The following is a 19,713-nucleotide window of genomic DNA, read 5'->3' on the forward strand; positions in this document are numbered from 1 at the left end:
CTTATGGTAATGGGAGATCCTGTTTTATCTACCACTGCAACCTCATTTAAAAAATTGATAAATGAGTTGCAGGAAGAGGATCAAGGATTCTTGGTTGATTGGGTTTAAGAGAAGGTGATTGACAGCTCCAATGCAGATTTAAGAGAAGTGGAGCAGCTCTTAGCATCCTATGGGGAGGTTTTTCAAGAATTACCTCTCAGTCGACAACAAGATCATGCTATTCATCTTAATGATGGAGCTTCCATCCCAAACCATAGACCTTATAAGTATTCACACAATCAGAAAAATGAGTTTGAGAGGTATGTGTAGCTGTTCTGGCAGTAGCGACATATCCTGCATGCTGGTGCCAGTGATGTCAGTGAGCTGATCTGACTTGTCCAAATTCGTTGTTTTATAACCATTGCGGGGCACTGCTACGCCTGCTGGACCCCTGTGCCACCTCTCTTTCACCCAGATGAAACGGCATTGTCTCCCCATCATGGTACCCTTAGGGTGGTTTTTGTGCACACAAAAGGTTAATTCTTTATATCCAGACGAATCCTATGATTTCTGCCTCTCTACCACCTTTCGTAGTCCATTGAACTATTCCCCTTCTCGTTATTAATCCAGCAGTATATTGGTTGATTCTTTAAGGTTCTTTCTCTGGATGAACCTCTATATCTCTGCTTTCCAACCCAATCTCCTCCCGTGTTCTCCTCAACATGCTTCGACAAATGGGGATGAACCTCTTCACAAACAAGTTCCTGATGTATAACTCCATCCTCCAACTTGATGCCTTGTTTTCTTATCTACGTCTCAGTCAGTAGCTTGATATCTTGTGCTTTATTTCCAATACTTGACCCATGTGTGTTGGCCAGCTTTTCCAGTTGTGATTCTGTCTACCCCAATCTTGGCTTGGCAGGTCAGACTAGAGTTTTTGGAATCCAGAAGAATCTATAAATGAATTCTGGATTTCGGATAGTCACATAGAAAAAGGCAAAAACAGAGAAAGCAAGGGAAATAATACTTTTGTAGTGTATATTCACTATTGAATTGAATTACTAAGAACAAAAGAAAGAATTCTCCTTTCATGAGTTCTCTTTTCTACATAGCTGGTGCTCAGTTCCCAAATGATAACTAGTCAGAGTACGCCCTTCTGCCACCCTCTACGTCTTTTGCAAAGTGCCAAGTTTTGCTCATGACAAGATTCCTCTACTGCTGTCTCAATGACAAGCTTCCAAATAAGTTAGTGTTATATTGTATATTTGTAAAAGGCTTAGTTACTTTTGGCTGTACCAATGTCATTTGCAAAACGGCCAAGTTTTGTTCATGCTGAAATTTCTCTACTACTGTTTCGATGACAGGCTTCCAATTAAGTTAGTGATGTACTAGATATCTATAAACGGTTTGAAGTTGTTTGATGTTGATTTTGAGCTAGGCTATATCAGATGTCAAATACACAACTTGTGACTTATCAAGTGATATCTTTTTTTTGAAGGCTTATTTACTTCTTTATTCTTCCTTTTCCATCCCTAAGTACCTTTTGCTCCATAATGTAGCAATACCACATACACAACATGTTGGAACGCTCGAAATGTTTAACTTTTTGCCAAAGTTGATAATGATTATATTGCAAAAAGGTGTTTGTTGTCTCATAATCCCATGCTTTTGTTCCTGTCCTAAAGAAATTAATTTTGTAGGTATCACTCCCTATGTTCATATAATGGTGATGATGACATGTTCAGTTCTGACCTGAGTGAAGACCAGTTGAAGATGAGGCTGGGGCATATGTCTAACACACATTGTCAGGTTACCATATATCTGTTTAACGTAACTTTTTATTCTCTTTTTCTGACATCTTTCTGGGCTGATTTTGAGAATTGATAGAGAGAAAATACTGAGAGGAAATGGATATAAATTTTGTTGATTGAATGTCATTTCCACTAAATACAGATTCCAATTTATAGGCTTCAGAGGCAGTTTAAAATCCCTAACTGACTTAGTTTACTCAAGAAATTTATGATGAGTATAGTTGTGGTAACTTACACCAAGCTAACCAATCATTTGCTATGCTGAGGGTTATGCTTCAATACGTTAAAAGCAGAAGTTTACTTGCTAATTTTTTTCATCCAATCTAAGTTTATTCAACTAATTTTTGATGGAATACAGTTGTGGTAGCTGATACCTTGCTGATCAATTGCTATGCAGTTTTATGCTTCAATATGTTGGTCATGATAGCAGAAGTTTTCTTGCTTTTTCATTTCTGTAGAAGGTGTATGACATTTTTCGTTTGAAATGTAATTTGACACCTTAAGAAGGCATACATAGTAAAAAAAGCTAAAATGCTACCTCTGGCTCAGTGATTGGGAAGCTGTGTAAAGGTTATAGGTAAGTTTATATCATGCGAGAGTCTAGTGCTCCCTATTACCGAAAAAAGAAGGCTTAAAATTTTTTCGTTGTCAAAGTATCAACTGTAGCTCTCAATATTAGCCTTAGCCTGAATGATGTCAAGCAGCAAGCAACAGCGTCGATGATGTTACTTTTATATATCTGCTACCGTTTTCTACCATACAATTTAAGTGCTACTGGTAAATGTGATAAATGTTATTCTATTAGAGACGAAGACATAAAACCTGAGATCTGCCTATAATTCTTGAAAGGGAAGTTTTTTTTTTTTTTTTTTTTTTTTTTTGAGGAGGAAGTTTGTCATTATGGCAGGTTATATTTTCAATGAGTGACGAATATGTGCCAGATTACGTTGATAAGAAAGCTCTTGTTCAGCGGTAAAACCTCTACTCCTATCTGGTGTCAGTTTTTGTTATTCAATAATTAAGTGAAATTTGAAAGGATTGAGATATATGATTGCCGATCCTATGATCACGGGGTACATTTTGTATCCATGTAGGTTATGCAGAGCGATGGGAGGAGCAGAGAAAGTAGAGATCGAATATGGAAATCACTCCCTCTCTAACAGAGTTGAAGAAGCTGTTGATGCTATTATTGATTTCTTAAAAAGAGAGGGACCCAAAGGCTGGGATGATCCATGGAGTTAATTGGATGTCTCTATCAATTTTCAATGCCCCCCTTTTTTCTTTATTGTTATGATAGTTTTGATTTCCTTCTGTCAATCGTTTTTTTTTTCTCCCATATATATTTTTTTGGGGTGGAGGGTTTGATTTTGTTGGGGTAGCTATTTGCAGCCTTAGTTTTTTGTTGATATAACAAATGTTAATATTTATCATCTCAGAAGAGAAGTGGTATATCTGTTTTTTCAATTTATTATTTTTTACCCAGGGAACATTTTTCTACAGTTGTAAGCAATTCTGATGTTTCCACATGCAACGGCAGATAAGAGCCTGTCAGGATTTGCTCTGAGGTGTGTACACATGTAGTGGAATAGAAAACCGTGTCATTTAGTTGCTAGTATTCGTGCAAAAATAATTTCCGAACTACTGGACCGACATGAAAATTAATCATCTTTTTCTGTGAAAACATATAATTAAGTTCACATTGTTAATTCCTTACACTCGTCAGATTCTGTCAATGTTAATAGTGGTAATATGCTCAGTTACCTTCTTCGTTCCTTTGCTTCCATTGTTTATTCGTTACATACCGCTAAATTGGAGATTACAGTAATGTGAAGCCTATTCTAAAGTAAGATTAGTTACCTTGAGTATCCACAAATCGAAATGATTTGTGGTGGTTGGTGATGGTTTGGTGAAGTTGGTAACAACGGAGCAGCTGGCCAAAATTTTCTTTCATTGAGGCTATTATTTTTGGTCAACATTCACCCTTTTAAGAAGAGCTGCTGTATGTACCAGACAATATCATTGTATAATGTCCCATTTTATCACCTCATTTGATTCCCATACCCCCCATGACCACGACTTACACTTGCAACCGTGAGATAATGTTCTGTATTCTTCAGGTTTATTTGAATTTAATTACGAAATTAATTAAAGTATGTTTCTGTAATTCATGTTATATTTTACCTGAATTGGTGTATCAATCTCACAATGCGTGTGTTATAGCAATCACTCACAGCACTACCACATGACATAGCTGAGCCTATCTGATTCCATGAATAGCAACCTGCATTTAAACTCGTGTGACAGCACTGTAACGTGTATATTGCTGAAAGCCGATAAGTTGACTGCGTCTCGTGTCCTTGTGTCCATCACCCAGTAAAGTTAAAATGAGAAAACTGGCTAGTTATGTATATATACAAACTTCTTGCTTGTGAAATAAACATTTTGAAATTCTTCAGAATAAAAAAGGTTGTTTAGCTTTTCTGTCCCAACAAATAAATGAAACGTTAGGTGATTAGTGCCACTTACTTGCACCGAAGGTCAAGAGATTTGGAACCAGCTGTTCACAAATGCGAACTGATGCAAATAAAAGAGGAACTTCCCCAGGAAACATAATGTAAAACCTTATATTTTTTTCCCTCACCATAAGACTTTAAATCAACTAAAAATAAAAATAATTTACAAATAAATTTCACTTTACAAATTAATTTTAAATTTATGAGTTTAAATTAGTTTTAACCCCTACATATATAACATATATTACTGAATTAAAAAAAAATACAAAACATTATAATATATGCATACATACATATTTCATAATTAAAAGATACTAAGCATATTTCATAATTAAAAAAGTCAAGAAAATAATTATATAAAAAGTTTAACCGAAGAAAAATACGCTACACCTATCATGTTTAGTCATCTGATAGCATGTTAAGGAAGTTTAATTTATTATTTGAAAATATAATTTTCTTTTATTTTTTTATGATTTTCAAGTTCTTTATTTTCTCATTTATTTTTTATCACTTTGAATTTTATATTTCAAATTTAAATATCCTAAATAATATTTTGCATTTAAGTAAAACAGCATGAAAATAAATAAATGTATTAATAAATATTTTCTAAAAAAATTAAATTTAAAATTAAATATTTATAAGTAAAAACATTAAATTTAAAATTAAATATTTATAAGTAAAATGTTAAAAAATAAATTTTAACATAATAAAATAAAATATTAATTTTTCGCTGATTTAAATAATATTCAATCAAACTTTGAAACTTTTATCGTGAGTCTCTTTCCAACAGGTGTCGGTGGGATGACAAACTGTCTTTAAGTGCATTTTATTCCCAACGGCATTATTTTTTTTTCCTAATTTCTTTTTAATAATTTGTAATATATATATATATATATATATATATATATATATATATATATTCTTAGAATACATGTTTTCAAAATCAATAAGTAAAAAGTAATTAAGAATCAAAATATTCAACCATAAATAATAAATTTATTGATTTTATAATAACAATATTTTTAATCATTTTATAATATAAAGTCTACGAAATCCAAATTCTATTTTTTGTTTTTTGTTGAACTATAAATTTTAATAATTGGCACAAAATTTGAAAATTTCATTATATAACAGAAACTAAAATTATTATATATAATGACTTTATTCATTTTTACTATAAAAACTTGCTAAAAAATAAATTAATAAGATAAGATGGATTAAATGTTTTTTCAAGGTTTAATTAATTTGTGTATTTTAATTTTTAGTTTATCAAGCCTGTTCATAAAGGAGGACCATGAGTTTAATTTTTTTTTTTACTTATGAGAAAAATCTAATTTATTTTATTAACTTTTAATAAACACTTGTGAAAATATTTTATTTAAATATCATAGTGAGAAAAAACAACTTTATAATTGGCTTCTCTGTTAAGACTAAATATTTCTCTTAAAAAAAACAATCTTATCTATTTTACTGCTTCTGTATAAATTTATAAAATAAAATTTCTACAATTATTTATTAAAATAATTTATCCAATTAATTAGGAATAAATTGATTATAACCCAATTATTATTTTGTTTATAATTCGCACCACAAAAGTAATACTGCCTGGGTCGCAATTTATGTAAATTTTAACATTATTTGCATAGATTAAGAAAAACAAAACAGTAGATACACAATTTTTAATATAAATTTATTAAAATAACCTCATACTCTCAATACATATATTAAATAAAAATTTAAATAAGTATAGCGATCGAATAATTAACATATTAATCTATGTAAGGACGGTTTAAAAATTAAAAGGTAATATATTTTGGAAGAAAATGTAAAGGCTGGAATTACAAATAATACAAGACCATCTACTATAATAAAATATAAGAATAGCCCTTAATTAATTAAGAAGGTGGGAATTTTGCACCAAATCTTGATATTAAATGGAATAATTGATAGTAAGATATGGTTGTATAATACTCTTTCTACTTATCTATCTACAAAACTTTTATTAATCACTCACAAATAATCTACTTAAAACTTCATTAGCAATATTTGTTATTAAAATAAACATACATACAAACTCCTGAGTAATCTTTTTATGACCAATACTTCAATTAACTACCATAAATATCTCACATTTCCATAATAAAGATTAAGAGTTTGTCTCATTAGTAATTAGAATATTTAAATTAACTTTGTCCTTTAATCACATGACAGTCGGAGTAATTAATATTAATAATAATAACAAAAGAGAACGAAAAGACAGCTTTGATTAGAACTGGAAACAGGAGAAAGGGGAAAAAAATCCAGCTTTATAACAAAGCAAATGAAAATTTAGAAAAATATAATTAAAAAATATGTAAAGTTCATGATTAAACTGAGCTTGACATCTTGTTTGGACATACATGTCCATGTCTGAAATCTGCCATGTTAGTTTGATGAAGAACAGTGAGAAAAACCTTCCTTTTTCTCCGGAACTCACACCGACCCATATCGGCAACTCTATCTCTTACAGAACAACACATTACATTGAAACTTGGAAACATGCCTTGTAACTTGTGAGCATCCCAAAATTTGTTTTCCATTTTTTTCACTCATCAAGATTTGTTTCTTTTTGTCTCCTCGGGAAAATCGACTCTTGTGCTTTTCAGGCATTTGTGGTTTGGCGTGTTGTCGTAAGAAGATAGCAACTTTTGCGGTATTGGAGGGTGGATTTGTTGGTAGCTGTTCTGGGGTGATGCCATGGCAGAGAAGGTTGTGATTTCACCCCAATGGGCTCTATGGGCCATTCCAATGGTTCATTGGCGTGTTGGGTTGCTAACTGCTTTGGTTTTGCTTGGAATGGTTGTGGTTTGGAGCATTGATGGGTGCACAGTAAGGAGCATCTTTCAAGCTTGGAGGTATCAACAGGACTATCTTGCTGTAAGGTTTCATTCTCCTAATTTAACTGTCCTTTCTCCATACAGTGCTGTGAACTTCACTCCGTATGAAAAGTTAGGCGAAAAGTCCCTTCTACTTGAGAGGCACACTAGTTGGATTTCAAGTGAGTTAGAACCCAACTTCACTTCAAATCTCATAGCCAGATGGTCAGCTCATGGAGGCGTACCTTGTAAAGATTCCAAGGCTGTGGAGATTTCAATTCCTGGGTTGGATGACGGGGAGGTGATAGAGCTTACAGCTGGTGATGTGCATGAATTTGGTTTTCAAGCACTGGATGATTCAGGGAAGCCTCGTTGTTTAGGTGGCGACTACTTTGAGGCTGATCTTTCAGGGGAATCATGGAAATCTAGGCCTTTGGTGAAAGATTTCAGCAATGGTTCTTACTCAATTTCACTGCAGGTTCATCCCGATTTTGATGGGGTTTACAATCTCACTATAATTCTGCTCTATAGACACTTTGAAGGTCTGAAGTTTACCCCATGGAGGTTTTCTTATGACCGAATGCTACGAAATTTTGCAATCAGATTCTACAAAAGCAGTGTTCAGCTGCCGGAACTGCAGTCTTGCAAGGCCTCTGATTTTGGCAGGGATGTGTGGAGTGGAAGGTGGACAAGGCATGGAAAGAATGATGACTGCACCATAGGAAATGATGGCAGGTACCGGTGTCTTGGGTCGGATTTTCCTTGCAAAGCTCCTTGGTGTGATGGTTCCTTGGGAATTCTGGAGAGTAATGGGTGGGTGTATTCAACTCATTGTTCATTCAAGTTGTATTCAGCGGAGTCTGCTTGGAATTGTTTGAAGAACAGATGGATTTTCTTTTGGGGCGATTCAAATCACGTTGATACAATAAGGAATATGCTCAACTTTGTGTTGGACTTGCCTGAAATACGTTCTGTTCCCAGAAGATTTGACTGGAACTTTTCCAACCCAAAAGACCCTTCTCAAACAGTTAGGATTACAAGCATCTTCAATGGGCATTGGAACGAGACACAAAACTATCTGGGGTTGGATTCTCTGAGAGATAAAGGGTTTCAAGATTTGATAAAGAAATACTTCTCAGAAGATACGATTCCTGACACAGTGATCATGAACTCAGGCTTGCATGATGGCGTCCACTGGCGCAACATAAGAGCATTCTCTGTGGGAGCAGATTATGCAGCATCCTTTTGGAGAGATATTATGAAGGGAGTGAAGCAAAGAGGGTTGGCATGGGGAAGAGTGTTTTACAGGACTACAGTTGCAACTGGTGGATATGCAAGGTCACTAGCTTTCAATCCTAACAAGATGGAGGCGTTCAATGGTGTGTTGTTGGAGAAGTTGAAGCAATCAGGAGTTGTATCTGGTGTGATTGATAACTTTGATATGACATTTCCATGGCATTTTGATAACCGCTGTAACGATGGAGTACACTATGGAAGAGCTCCAGCAAAGATGAAGTGGAGAGATGGCCAAATTGGACATCAATATTTTGTGGACCTTATGTTATCTCATGTTCTTCTCAATGTCCTATGTGCCAGATAGCATTTCAACCAAACCCTTTTGCTGAGTTTAAAACTATTAAGGTTGGGGTATTGTTGTTTCTATCTAGTTAGATTTCGTATTCTTTCTTGCTCGTATATTTTTGGTTTTGTTATGTATACGTGAGATTGTTCCACTTGTAGATTAGCAGAAGATTTCATTAACTCCTCAAAACACATTTTACCATCTATATGATCAATACTATCATTCAAAGATTGTTCTCTATTTTGAATATCTCTTCTTTATAGGGCTGTGGATAGTTATTTAGTTATATTATATGAAAGAGACGAGTTTCATAATCATGGCGATCTTGTTGGCAGAGGATAGTTGCAATTCATTATTGCAGCAGACTAATACCAAACTTCTTAATACAGTACTAATATATCTCTAATACATGCACTTCTTTCGCTTTTACTCTGGCATGTTTGTACCATCATGGAATCCTCAACTTCATCATGGTCCATTAATTATTTGTGGTTCAGCTCCAATAATTTTTTATTATCTTCTGTTTCTGGTTTTCTGCAACTATTCTGTTTTTTTTCCTTTGTCCACAAGTTCTGGCTTGTTTGATGGTCATGGAATAGCAATGGAAGGGAAGATAGAGTTAATTTGAGTTGTTTGATACGAGAGAAAGAGAGTAAAAAAGTTATGGAACTCTGCATACTAAAACATTTTTTTTACAATACTTGAATAGGTAATAGTTAATTTGTAAAAGATGGTAATAATTAAGTATTACTACTTCTGTGCAATATATTGTTAAAAAATATTATAATAATCTTGACTTTGTAACATAACATATAATTTTACTAATATATGTCTCAACTCACAATATGTAATGTTTGAAATTATATACGAAACTAAATTGAATTTCATAATATTTATATTCTATAACACAATATAGAACCAGAAATAAGGAAAAATCATTGACAATTATGATAAATTATTAATAAGACGAATACAAAAATTACAGGTAGATAATTTTTTAAAACATAATATTACTAGAGGTGGTCTAGTAGAAGATTTATGATAATTGTAAAGAATTTGTAAACATATGGCTAAGATTCTCTTATGAATCTATTTCTATGATTTTGACGTAACAAAATATAGTATATCATGATGATTAGTTCTCTCATGATATATTTGATATGTAGTTAGGTATATGACATTTTGAGAATAGTCACATGGTCTTCAACAAATTATAATCATTATAACTTTTTTAGTTATAGAGCTTCTTTTACCATTTTAAAAAATACGATATACTGTGGTTCTCTACAAGTTAACTTCCAAATATTTGTAGTTTCAAACAATATAAAAATGTATTCAAAAATATAATTATAGTGTTCACATTCTTTATAAAATTTGTATTTACCAATCTTGAGTAAATTACATGTACATTAGTCTAAATAATAAATAACAATGCTTCATCTAAATATCTCAACACTCATTTCAATTCAAAGTCTTGAACACGTTTAGGATTAATGTAGTTAGCAACTCCAATCGAAAGTTAAAAAAATCTAATTAACCCAAATATCTATCATAGTAGCATATCATTAGAGTTAAAATTATTAAATTTTTAATGAAAAGATAAAAATATGTTCCATTAAATTAAATTTAAATTGAATTTTACGCACTCTTGTTTTTGCAATTGGACAAAGTGATTTAATAAGTAGCAGTGAAATGTAAGTGTGATTGTGATAACAGTGACACCAGTCCATTAATTAATTATTGACTGTTGGCAGCTTCAATGATTGACCCTATTTATGGTTCATCTTCTTTCTATTTCTGTCTTTTTTCATCATTCTTACCTTGGCAGATTCATGTTTAAAGTAAGTAGGATACAAAATTACAAAGTAGTGGGGAAATTGCTATTTGTATTGGTCTAACTAACCTATTTATAGATAATAAAATCATTTAATCAAGGATGGACAAAATTAAGTGTTGTTGACACGAGACACCGAACAAGTGAAACAACAAAGAATTTTTTTAATTATGAGTTAACATTGATAATCTGTTTTTGTTACATAACTAATAAAAAAAATGAAAATTTTCTACTTTCTACTCCTCAATCTTATATGTATAAAAAGGGTTAAATATGTTTTTAATCCCTATACTTTGCAGCGATTTTGGTTTTAGTCCATTTTCAAACTATGGTATAATTTAGTCCTTCAACTTTAGAAAATTCTGGTTTTAGTCTTTTTTACCAAATTTTTTTAACTTTATTTGTTATTTCAAGCATGTTTCTTAGTTAACATTGAAGCAAAAATGTGTGAAACAGTGTAAACAATCCAAATGCTATAATGAAACGTGTTTGAAACAACAAATAAAGTTAAAAAAAATTGGTAAAAAAAGACTAAAACCAAAGTTTTCTAAAGTTAAAGGACTAAATTGTACCATGGTTTGAAAATAAACTAAAACCAAAATCGTCCCAAAATATAGAGACTAAAAACATATTTAACTCTATATAAAAATGTTAAAAGAAGTTAATCTCAATCTTAGATATATAAAAATGTTAAAAGAAGTGAATTTTATGTATAATTTAACTTTATAAAATTTAATAAAATTAATTTTTTAAAATTAAGTTATATTTATTAATATGATATCAAAATTTTGTATTATAATTTATGAATTTGTTATAATTTATTATCGAGTTATTATTAAACTGTTAGTATATATGAGAGATGTATTTTTTACATTGAAATAATGTATTAAAAGTTTTGTATTAATTAAAAATAAAATTAATTTATAAAATTATATCAAATTATTATCCGTTTATGAACAAAACATTAAAATATTGAGATTTATTTAATCTTTGATCAAAGTTTACTAAACAAATTAGAACTACTATTGGCTGTTAGCATTTGTGTTTTAGGAGAATCAGGGAAATTTGGTGATAGCGTTTATGGTTATGGGTGATAATTTAAAATTTTCTTCTGATTATTTATAAATAAAAAATTACATATTTACAATATTTAATAAAAATATAAAATTTTCTTATAAATATAGTGTCAATTTCTTTTGAAAATAAATTTCTCTCTTATTAAAAATAAAATGAAGACAGTTATTTAAAGAAAAAAAACTTCTTCATACTAATAATTACGATTTGACAATTTGTTTATTATAAAAGTAAAAGGGTCACAATAAGATTGAAATTGTGTATATATAAAAAATAATAAAAATAGTGTCTAATAGAGTAAAAACTTGTGAAACATAATTTTTTTTAATTCTAAACATGGTAAAATATTAATAGACGAAAACATCATTATCAGGACATTAATAAGGAATAGTTTAGAAAGAAATAGTTGAGCTGTAAGTAACCTAGAGAGGCAAGGAAGTGGTCATGTGTGTTGTTCAAGAATTAAATTTTGGAGACACAAAGGGAGAGAGAATGATCAGATAAGATCAAAGGACCAGATTTTAAGGGATGATTCATCCCTTTCTCCCTTGGGCTTGGGTGAACTAACCACCATGTCTTTCACGTGCACCTCTGCTCTCAACATCACTCTTCTGATACTCCTCGTTGCTACCATTGTTGTTGCTTGTTTAACCCTCCCAGTTGACAAGGTTTTTTTTAATCCAATTTCACTTCTGGGTTCTTCTATTTTCCTGAACAAGACAAAATATCTAGTTCTTTTTGTTTGAACATTGACTGGGATGGGTGCATTTCTGTTCAATTGATTAATTTCCATGACAGTACTTTGTGTCTGCTGCTTCTTCCATGCAATGGGGTTTGATAGTAGTTGATTCTCTCATTACTCACTTGAGGTAGGAAATTTTTAAGTGGTGTTTGCATACAGGAATTTCAATCACGGGTAATAACATTAGTTGTATTTATTTTTTTAATTTGGTTTGGTTTCTTATTGTGAAAAGAGGAAAAGAATAGACAATAACGTGTTTGTTTTATGAGTGGGAATCCCCACTCCCTTGTTCGTGCATATAATTCAAAATGCTACTTTTACTGTATTATTTATTATAAGCAAAGCATTTGAATTTTCTGTTCTAACGGTTCTGGTTGCTTGGAGACTTTGAATCTATTACCCTCTATTTTGACTCTACAGATTCTGAAGGACTTATTGGTATGGATTGATAGTAATCTTGGGCCATGGGGTCCACTTGCTCTGTAAGTTTATTTCAATTATTCACCACTGAAATTTCGATTTGATGACTATCACCTATCTCATAATAGTTATACTTTTTTCTATCATGTAATTGTTTTAGTTTGGACTGCAATTTGTAAAGGTCATCTTTACAGGAGATTGTCATGTGCCTTCATTCATGATAGGCTTTATGCTATTCATAGTATCATGAAAAGGAATTTTATATGTGTAGCATATACGAATGGGCATCTTAACATATCAAGCTAACAACTGACTTGAATACGTGAAGTTGTGAACCCATATTTTTTTTGGTAATTTTCAGGATAGCTGTTTACATTCCCTTGACTATCTTGGCAGTTCCAGCCTCTGTACTTACTGTAAGAATTTTTTATACCTCAATTTGTACTTCTTGTAGAATATTCTTGTAGAATATAGAATTCTCAACTACCTGTTTAAGAACTGTGGTCTGCCTGCATTTTCATTGATAAATGTTCTTTAAAAAATTGTTTGGTATTTGTGATTCCTACCTTTAAGAACTTATAAATTTTCAAATTGAATTTGTCAGGGGTGATCATTTTTACCTATTTAAGTTCTGCAAAATAGGCGACATTGTTGCACTATATATACTATCACTTTTACCACAAGATATATTTTGTGTCCATAGTTTGATGCATGTTCCAAACACCTCCACTATTGTATAACAAAGTGTGTTCATTATAAACAGTTCACTCAATGTTTTACATCTTCTTTTCAATTATCTGATAAAGAAGTAAGCTTAATAAACCAAAGGCGGAAATAATTTTTTGAGTCACTTTACCTGATACTTTTTGTTCAGCTTGGGGGTGGTTATCTATTTGGCCTTCCAATTGGTTTCATTGCTGACTCTATTGGTTCAACTGTTGGTGCTGTAGCTGCATTCCTTGTTGGTAGAACAGTAAGTTTCCCAGTTTTGTATTTATCAGTATTTTTTTTTTCAAATTAAAGAGAAATGGAGTTATGGCATGATTGATTGACTTTTCAGTTTCCCAGTTCTTGTGGCAAAAATTATGAATTTAAGTTTTTCTCTAGTACAATATGCTCTTTATCCCTTTGCCTTTCTTCATGTGCGTTGTCCTTTAAATCTTCTTAGCCTTCTAATTGTGCGGCTTCTTGGTCCACTTGTTTCTGTATTATATAGTTATTTGTTTCCTGAGGTTATTCCTATATTTTTCTATCTGTGCAGATTGGGAAATCACTTGTTGTTTCAAGGTTGAAGGATTACCCTCAGTTTAAATTAGTAACAATTGCAATTCAGAAATCAGGCTTTAAGGTTTGTAGACTCAATAATTGAATGATTTTATTAAATCTCCAACATTCCATAACTTTTTTTCAAGTTTTTGTGCTTTTGATGTTTATTTTATAATATTCCTCTTGTTTTATCTTGTTTTGTTCTTTTGGAATTCTTGTTTCTGATCTGGCTCAAGAAGAGCAACCGGTCGTAGTTATGTATAGTGTGACATGTCTGGAATTGTGATGCATAGGTTTGATTGCCTGTTAAAACAAACAAGAAAGGCTATTATTATGTATACTGATAATTGCTTAGATTTTTGCTTAATCACATTTTCATGATATTGAGTTCATTTTTTTTCATAACTGAATATCTGAATGTTTCAACTTCTGTCATTACAGATTTCGATACTCCTTCGGCTTGCTCCTTTTGTACCATTTAGCTTATTAAATTACTTCCTGTCTGTGACTCCCGTTCCATTAGGGGAATACACACTGACTTCCTGGTTAGGAATGATGGTATCTTCTTTATCTCTGATCAATTATATGTTGGAGGGTTTACCCTTAGCAATGAAATTCTATTCTCATGCATTACGAATAGGAAAATCATTCATGGACACCTTGATTTTGTCTACACCTATTTCACAGGTACCTTGTCGGAGTCTACAGCCTAACTTGGCCTGTTTAATATTAAGGCCTTGTTAAGGCTTTTTGAAAACCTATTTAATTAAAAACAGGCTTAGGCTATTAGAAAAGCCTATCAGGCCTGCAAGACTAGCTTGTCAATTTCTGTTGTGGAGTTTCACTCCTTGTGGATGTGTTTTTGCGTTTTTTGTTGGATGAGTATGAACTTATTAAAAAATAGTTTGGATACCATGTTTGATGGACAATGGTTGTTTGATTTCTATTTCTAATTAATAGTAGTATTGAGTTTTTTAATTTTCTCTTTGGTAGTAATGATCTCTTAATAAAATTTAATTATTTAATTTTTGGAGAGGACCAAAACTAACAAGTCTATCTTTAATTGAATGACTTATTGGTCATGTTTTTTGTTTAACATTGGTCTTAAAAAATTGAAACGATTTAGGTGATGAAGGAAGTCCACTGATCTTTTACAGAACAAGTCACGTAAATTGGCTTTCAGGCTGGACCAAACTTTACAACAAGTAGGTCAAGGCTTTCAAAATAGTCTACTATAGATAAATGGGCAAGACTCAGGCTAAGTAATTGTGATGTAGGTCAGGCTTAAGTCTGTCAATCTGTTGCAGTCCTAGTTACAAAAGCTAAAACTTGCTAAGAATTAATTGGGTTTTCTTGTGGTTGTCACTTCTTGCATTCTGTATTAGGAAAACAGTTTGTCCAGATGGTTTTCAATATTAAATTATGAAAGAATAGGATTTATAAAAGAAGAAATGTATTTGAATGTTATAAGTCGTATGTCCACACATACCTCTTGTTTTATAGTCACATATTAGTGTACAATGAAATCATTCATAAATGCATAAGAATAAATCAAACCCCTAAATTGTTGCACTGCATCCTTGATTTCTACTGGACAACTATTTCCACATGTAACCTGTAATCAACATGACTATTCCCTCTCAAGCTAAAACCTGCATATCATATTAGCCTAGTTTGTGACACATGTAGTCAATATGAGAGCCTCTAAGGGATTTAATAAACATGTTGGTCTGAGTTGACAAAGTCAAGAGTGATTTCTTCTTAAAGCACCTTCTCTCACAATTTTTTAAGTGAAAATCTATTTGCGTTTGGTCTATTCATGGAAGATTGGACTTGATGCAATGTGAAGTGTAACTTGATTGTCACAAATAAAGTTGGTTAGTTGTTGGAATAGTTGCATAAGCCATTTAATCTTTCATGCAATTGTTATCATAGCACGATAAACAACTTTTGCTTGAGATCTAGCATGCCCTACTTCTTACGCCCAAATCGAAAGACCTCCAATTTGAAAACAATACCCAGAACTAGATCACATATGTGATAGTGATCCTATCTCTCAGCATTACAATAACAAGCGATTTTTTGGCATTGCCTGTATGTTCATATAGTAGTCCTTGTTCTTATTCATTTTTTATGCATTGTAGATTACACATGACATCTCATTGAGTCACCACGGTGAGATAATTGAGTATACTTAAATGTTTTTTGGTCTTCTAAGGGCTCTTCTTAACCTGGATTAAGCTTAATATCACTAGTTAGAATACCACAACATCAGTCCTGAAAGGTATCTGCAAGGTCCAGAGTCTTTTGTCTGAAATTAACTGAAAAGGTTGGATTTGACTCATTGAGTATCATTCTTGTCATTCATAAACAAGATAAGTGCATTTTCCGAAAGGAGAATGAATGGAGAAGATGAGTTATGCTGCATTGTACTAAGGCAGAGCTAAAAACAACTACGCTAGACAGAAAACTTTAGCAAGTGACGAATAAAAGGGTAATTGAAATTGTCAACTGAGGAAGTAACACTACAATCTATAGTATCTAATACAACAAAATAGGAGATGAAAAGGCAAGCCTAATAAAAGCGGATGTTAGTAAAAATGTCATTAAAGTTGAGGACAAAAACAAATGATAGCTATTTCAGAAGGAGTAACCCAAATAAGGTAATTCAAGAGATTTTGCAAATTTACGACCTATAATGAGGTCATGAACAAAACTTGTGCATCCCAAGACAGAGACAAACGGGGCAATGTTCCTATTGTGGTTACAATGGAGCGTGGGGAATTTGATTGCGAAGAGAAGAGAAAGGAATAAAGTTGTTTCAATTAACTTTTTAGAAATGTATGACCCTAAAAGTGAAAAGGAACATTATGGTGAAGAAGGCATGATCAATTTCAACCATGTGTAGATTCTTGCTTTCGGCAATAGCAATTAGCTACGGTGTGTGAGCACTAATATTTGATGAATAATAATCTCTTGCGAAGTCAAAGAGACTAGAAATTGGGAAGACAATTATGCACAAGAATTATTTATGTACAATTTTAACAGAAAAACCAAATGATTTTGAATTTAGTAGAGAAAAACTTGACATAGAAAAAAAAAATATTAGGAATAATCAAATCAATGGAAAAAGTTAGAAAGTGACAAAATAATTGTAGCTTGAAGTTGAATAGACATGACTAGGACCCCATATCTAAAATGTATTAAATGTGCTATTAATGGAAAAACATGAAAACTTTAAACTTTGTAGTTACCCATGCCGTATCTTTAGTTGTGCCACATTGAAAGCATGTTGTGCATAGAAATTGATAGTGGATATTGTTAAACCTTAAAATGATTTGTAAAAATATGGAAAGTTTGAGATCAGTTGATTTAAAAGTGAACTATGGCAATATTGGATCAACAAGTGCATTCAGCAAGTAATCATCCTTGTGATTTATTTGTTCACCCTTTATGTTCTAGGAAGAAAGTGTATTAAATTAAACTATCAAGAATAGATATTTAAGTTTGATGTTTGTAGAGTATTAGTAAGTATATCACTATTTGCATTAGTCTGAATTTGAAATGTTTTATTGTTATTGTTGTAGCCATTAACACTGGCTCTAGTATATGTTGGAACTACGCTCAAGGATCTATCAGACGTGACACGTGGTTGGGGCGAATTCTCAAAGACTCATTTGGTATGAAAAACTATGCTCTATATTAACATCTAAGAGACCCTGGTTAGGATAGGTTTTGATAATGTATCATCTTAGATAATAGATTTTAAGCCTACTCAATCTGACCTTAAGAAGTTTCACAAAAGTAGCTTGGTAAGGTAATGTTTGTATCTACTTATCTATATATTATAATGTCTTTAGTTGATGTAGAATATCTAATACCTTTGATTGTCTTGATTGAATCAAGTAGATTAGATCTATCTCATATGTAACATACATTTATTTGTCTTTTGGATGCAGCCTTGGATCATTTCTGGCTTGGTGATATCTGGTAAGCTATGTATCATCCGCACAAACATAGAATGTGAAACTACCATGCTCTATCCAGAAATTGTTCTCTTTCTCATGCGTGTCTTGCACCTCTTTTCCTTGCATGTGAGGTTTTGTTGCTCTGTATACTAGCAGCTTAGCTGCAATTGCTGGGTCACTGAATAGTGGCTTTTAAGACTTGCATACTCTGTCCAGCGGCTTTATTTTTGTGTGCATATTTTTGCCTATTAAATTTTGAGTACCAGGCAGAAGAAAATGAATTTGAAGTTTTAGCAAGCAAACCAGTGATGGCACACCATCATTTATCTCATTTTATCAAATGTTTTGGTCATTTCCTTAGCTGGTTTGTGCTTATATTGCTTTGGATTTTCAGCAATAAATGTAGTGTGGTCTGGGTGGGAAAAGTGGCAAGTTATGTTAGGAAACAAGATTTTCACATAGATTAGTTCTTTTATTAGCATGTTACCGTTATTTAGAATTAATGTGTAATGTAATGTTAGGTGTGATGTGTTTCATGTGGTGATAACCATAGAAGTATAAGATTGGAGAATCCACACTTGATTATAGACCGTAATGAAAGTTGAGATTTTTGAGCATGGAAGAGTTGTTTAAAACCTAGGGTCCATTATTTTCTTTGATTAATTCCTGGCTGAAATATTATTTTTGGGTATGGGCAGTGGTTCTCATGATATGGGTTACGAAAGTTGCCAAGTCTGCTTTAGATAAAGCCTTGGCTGAGTGTGTAGATACGGATGACAATGCATCTTCACCAGAGCTACCAATTGCCAATGAACCTTCAGTAGATCTCAATCAGCCTCTTATAAATAAGACAGACCAGAATGAAGAGAATAATGAAATTAAATTCCATTATGTAAATTCTTTCCCCACCCCTCCTTTTAAAGAACATTCTTTTATTTTAAATTAAACAGTAGTTTCTTCTTATTTGTGATTTGTACAGTTTTGGAATTAGAGATGTAGTTGGTGACATACATGGTTAATCATACAACCAAAATGAGGTTATTGAATTTGTCTAACGGCAGAAAAGTTCATCTTATTCTATGGTTTTCAGTTTTGTAATCTGGATTGTGACTAGACGTGTCCTCCCTAATTTTTTTCTCCTCTTTCAATCTTGTATGCACAAACATTACTAATTCATCGTAGCTCATTGTGTTCTTACTTTGAATTCAACGGTTCAGATGCTTGGTGAACCAATATTCTTCACTACTTTGACTCGAACCACTCCTTTTGATATTTCTATTATTGGGACACCTCTATCTGGGATGGCAAAGAAGTAGTGTACTTATAAGAAATTCAATTATGGAGTTACAAGACTGATCGGAATAGATTGAATGTTGATACCTGGTGTTATGCCCCCGTATATGGTTAATCACTATGATAAAATAAGGACAGTATCCCTTTTTGTTGATTATATTATGATATAATCATTAAGATTTGTTGCTTGTTCTGAAATAAAAGTGTATTGTGTATTACTTCTCTCCACCCTTTGTACTTTACCTGTTTTATTCACCTAACATTTTGTACTAACTATATTTTAATGATTTTAATAGCTATGCATCTAATCACAATAATTTCTAAAACAATGTCCTACTGTCATCTAATTCTAAATTATTGGTGCTATAACTTTTAG

At 32.2% G+C, this 19,713-nt stretch overlaps 3 protein-coding genes across 5 annotated transcripts in view; all 3 read left to right on the plus strand.

Annotated features, from left to right (window-relative positions):
• Window positions 1-3,316, plus strand: part of LOC106768197 (UPF0613 protein PB24D3.06c) — a 10,546-nt gene extending 7,230 nt beyond the window's left edge. The window contains exons 7-9 of the mRNA XM_014653195.2: window positions 1,680-1,788; window positions 2,698-2,762; window positions 2,885-3,316. Of these exons, the coding sequence (XP_014508681.1) occupies window positions 1,680-1,788; window positions 2,698-2,762; window positions 2,885-3,032 (322 nt within the window). The 3' untranslated portion in view covers window positions 3,033-3,316. The remainder of the gene's footprint in view (window positions 1-1,679; window positions 1,789-2,697; window positions 2,763-2,884) is intronic.
• A 3,324-nt stretch (window positions 3,317-6,640) lies between these two features.
• Window positions 6,641-8,987, plus strand: LOC106765757. The gene is made up of 2 exons (XM_014650481.2): window positions 6,641-6,855; window positions 6,949-8,987. Exon 2 carries the CDS (start codon window positions 7,040-7,042, stop codon window positions 8,756-8,758), a length of 1,719 nt encoding a protein of 572 aa, XP_014505967.1. The 5' UTR covers window positions 6,641-6,855; window positions 6,949-7,039; the 3' UTR covers window positions 8,759-8,987.
• Window positions 8,988-12,060: 3,073 nt separating this feature from the next.
• LOC106769333 (TVP38/TMEM64 family membrane protein slr0305) lies at window positions 12,061-19,555 on the plus strand. Of its 3 annotated transcripts, none has more exons than XM_014654919.2 (9): window positions 12,061-12,316; window positions 12,811-12,872; window positions 13,172-13,226; window positions 13,685-13,783; window positions 14,072-14,158; window positions 14,518-14,634; window positions 17,664-17,756; window positions 18,036-18,066; window positions 19,262-19,555. In XM_014654919.2, the coding sequence occupies exons 1-9, from the start codon at window positions 12,221-12,223 to the stop codon at window positions 19,270-19,272; spliced, it is 651 nt and encodes a 216-aa protein (XP_014510405.1). In that variant the 5' UTR covers window positions 12,061-12,220; the 3' UTR covers window positions 19,273-19,555. The 3 variants fall into 3 exon arrangements, with proteins under 3 accessions (XP_014510405.1, XP_022639803.1, XP_014510404.1); XM_014654918.2 differs by lacking the exon at window positions 19,262-19,555 and adding an exon at window positions 18,743-19,142 and having other exon boundaries at window positions 12,063-12,316; XM_022784082.1 differs by lacking the exons at window positions 14,518-14,634; window positions 19,262-19,555 and adding an exon at window positions 18,743-19,142.
• Window positions 19,556-19,713: the final 158 nt, after the last annotated feature.

This window comes from Vigna radiata, chromosome 7 (assembly GCF_000741045.1).
Source record: "Vigna radiata var. radiata cultivar VC1973A chromosome 7, Vradiata_ver6, whole genome shotgun sequence".
Taxonomy (NCBI): Eukaryota; Viridiplantae; Streptophyta; class Magnoliopsida; order Fabales; family Fabaceae; genus Vigna; species Vigna radiata.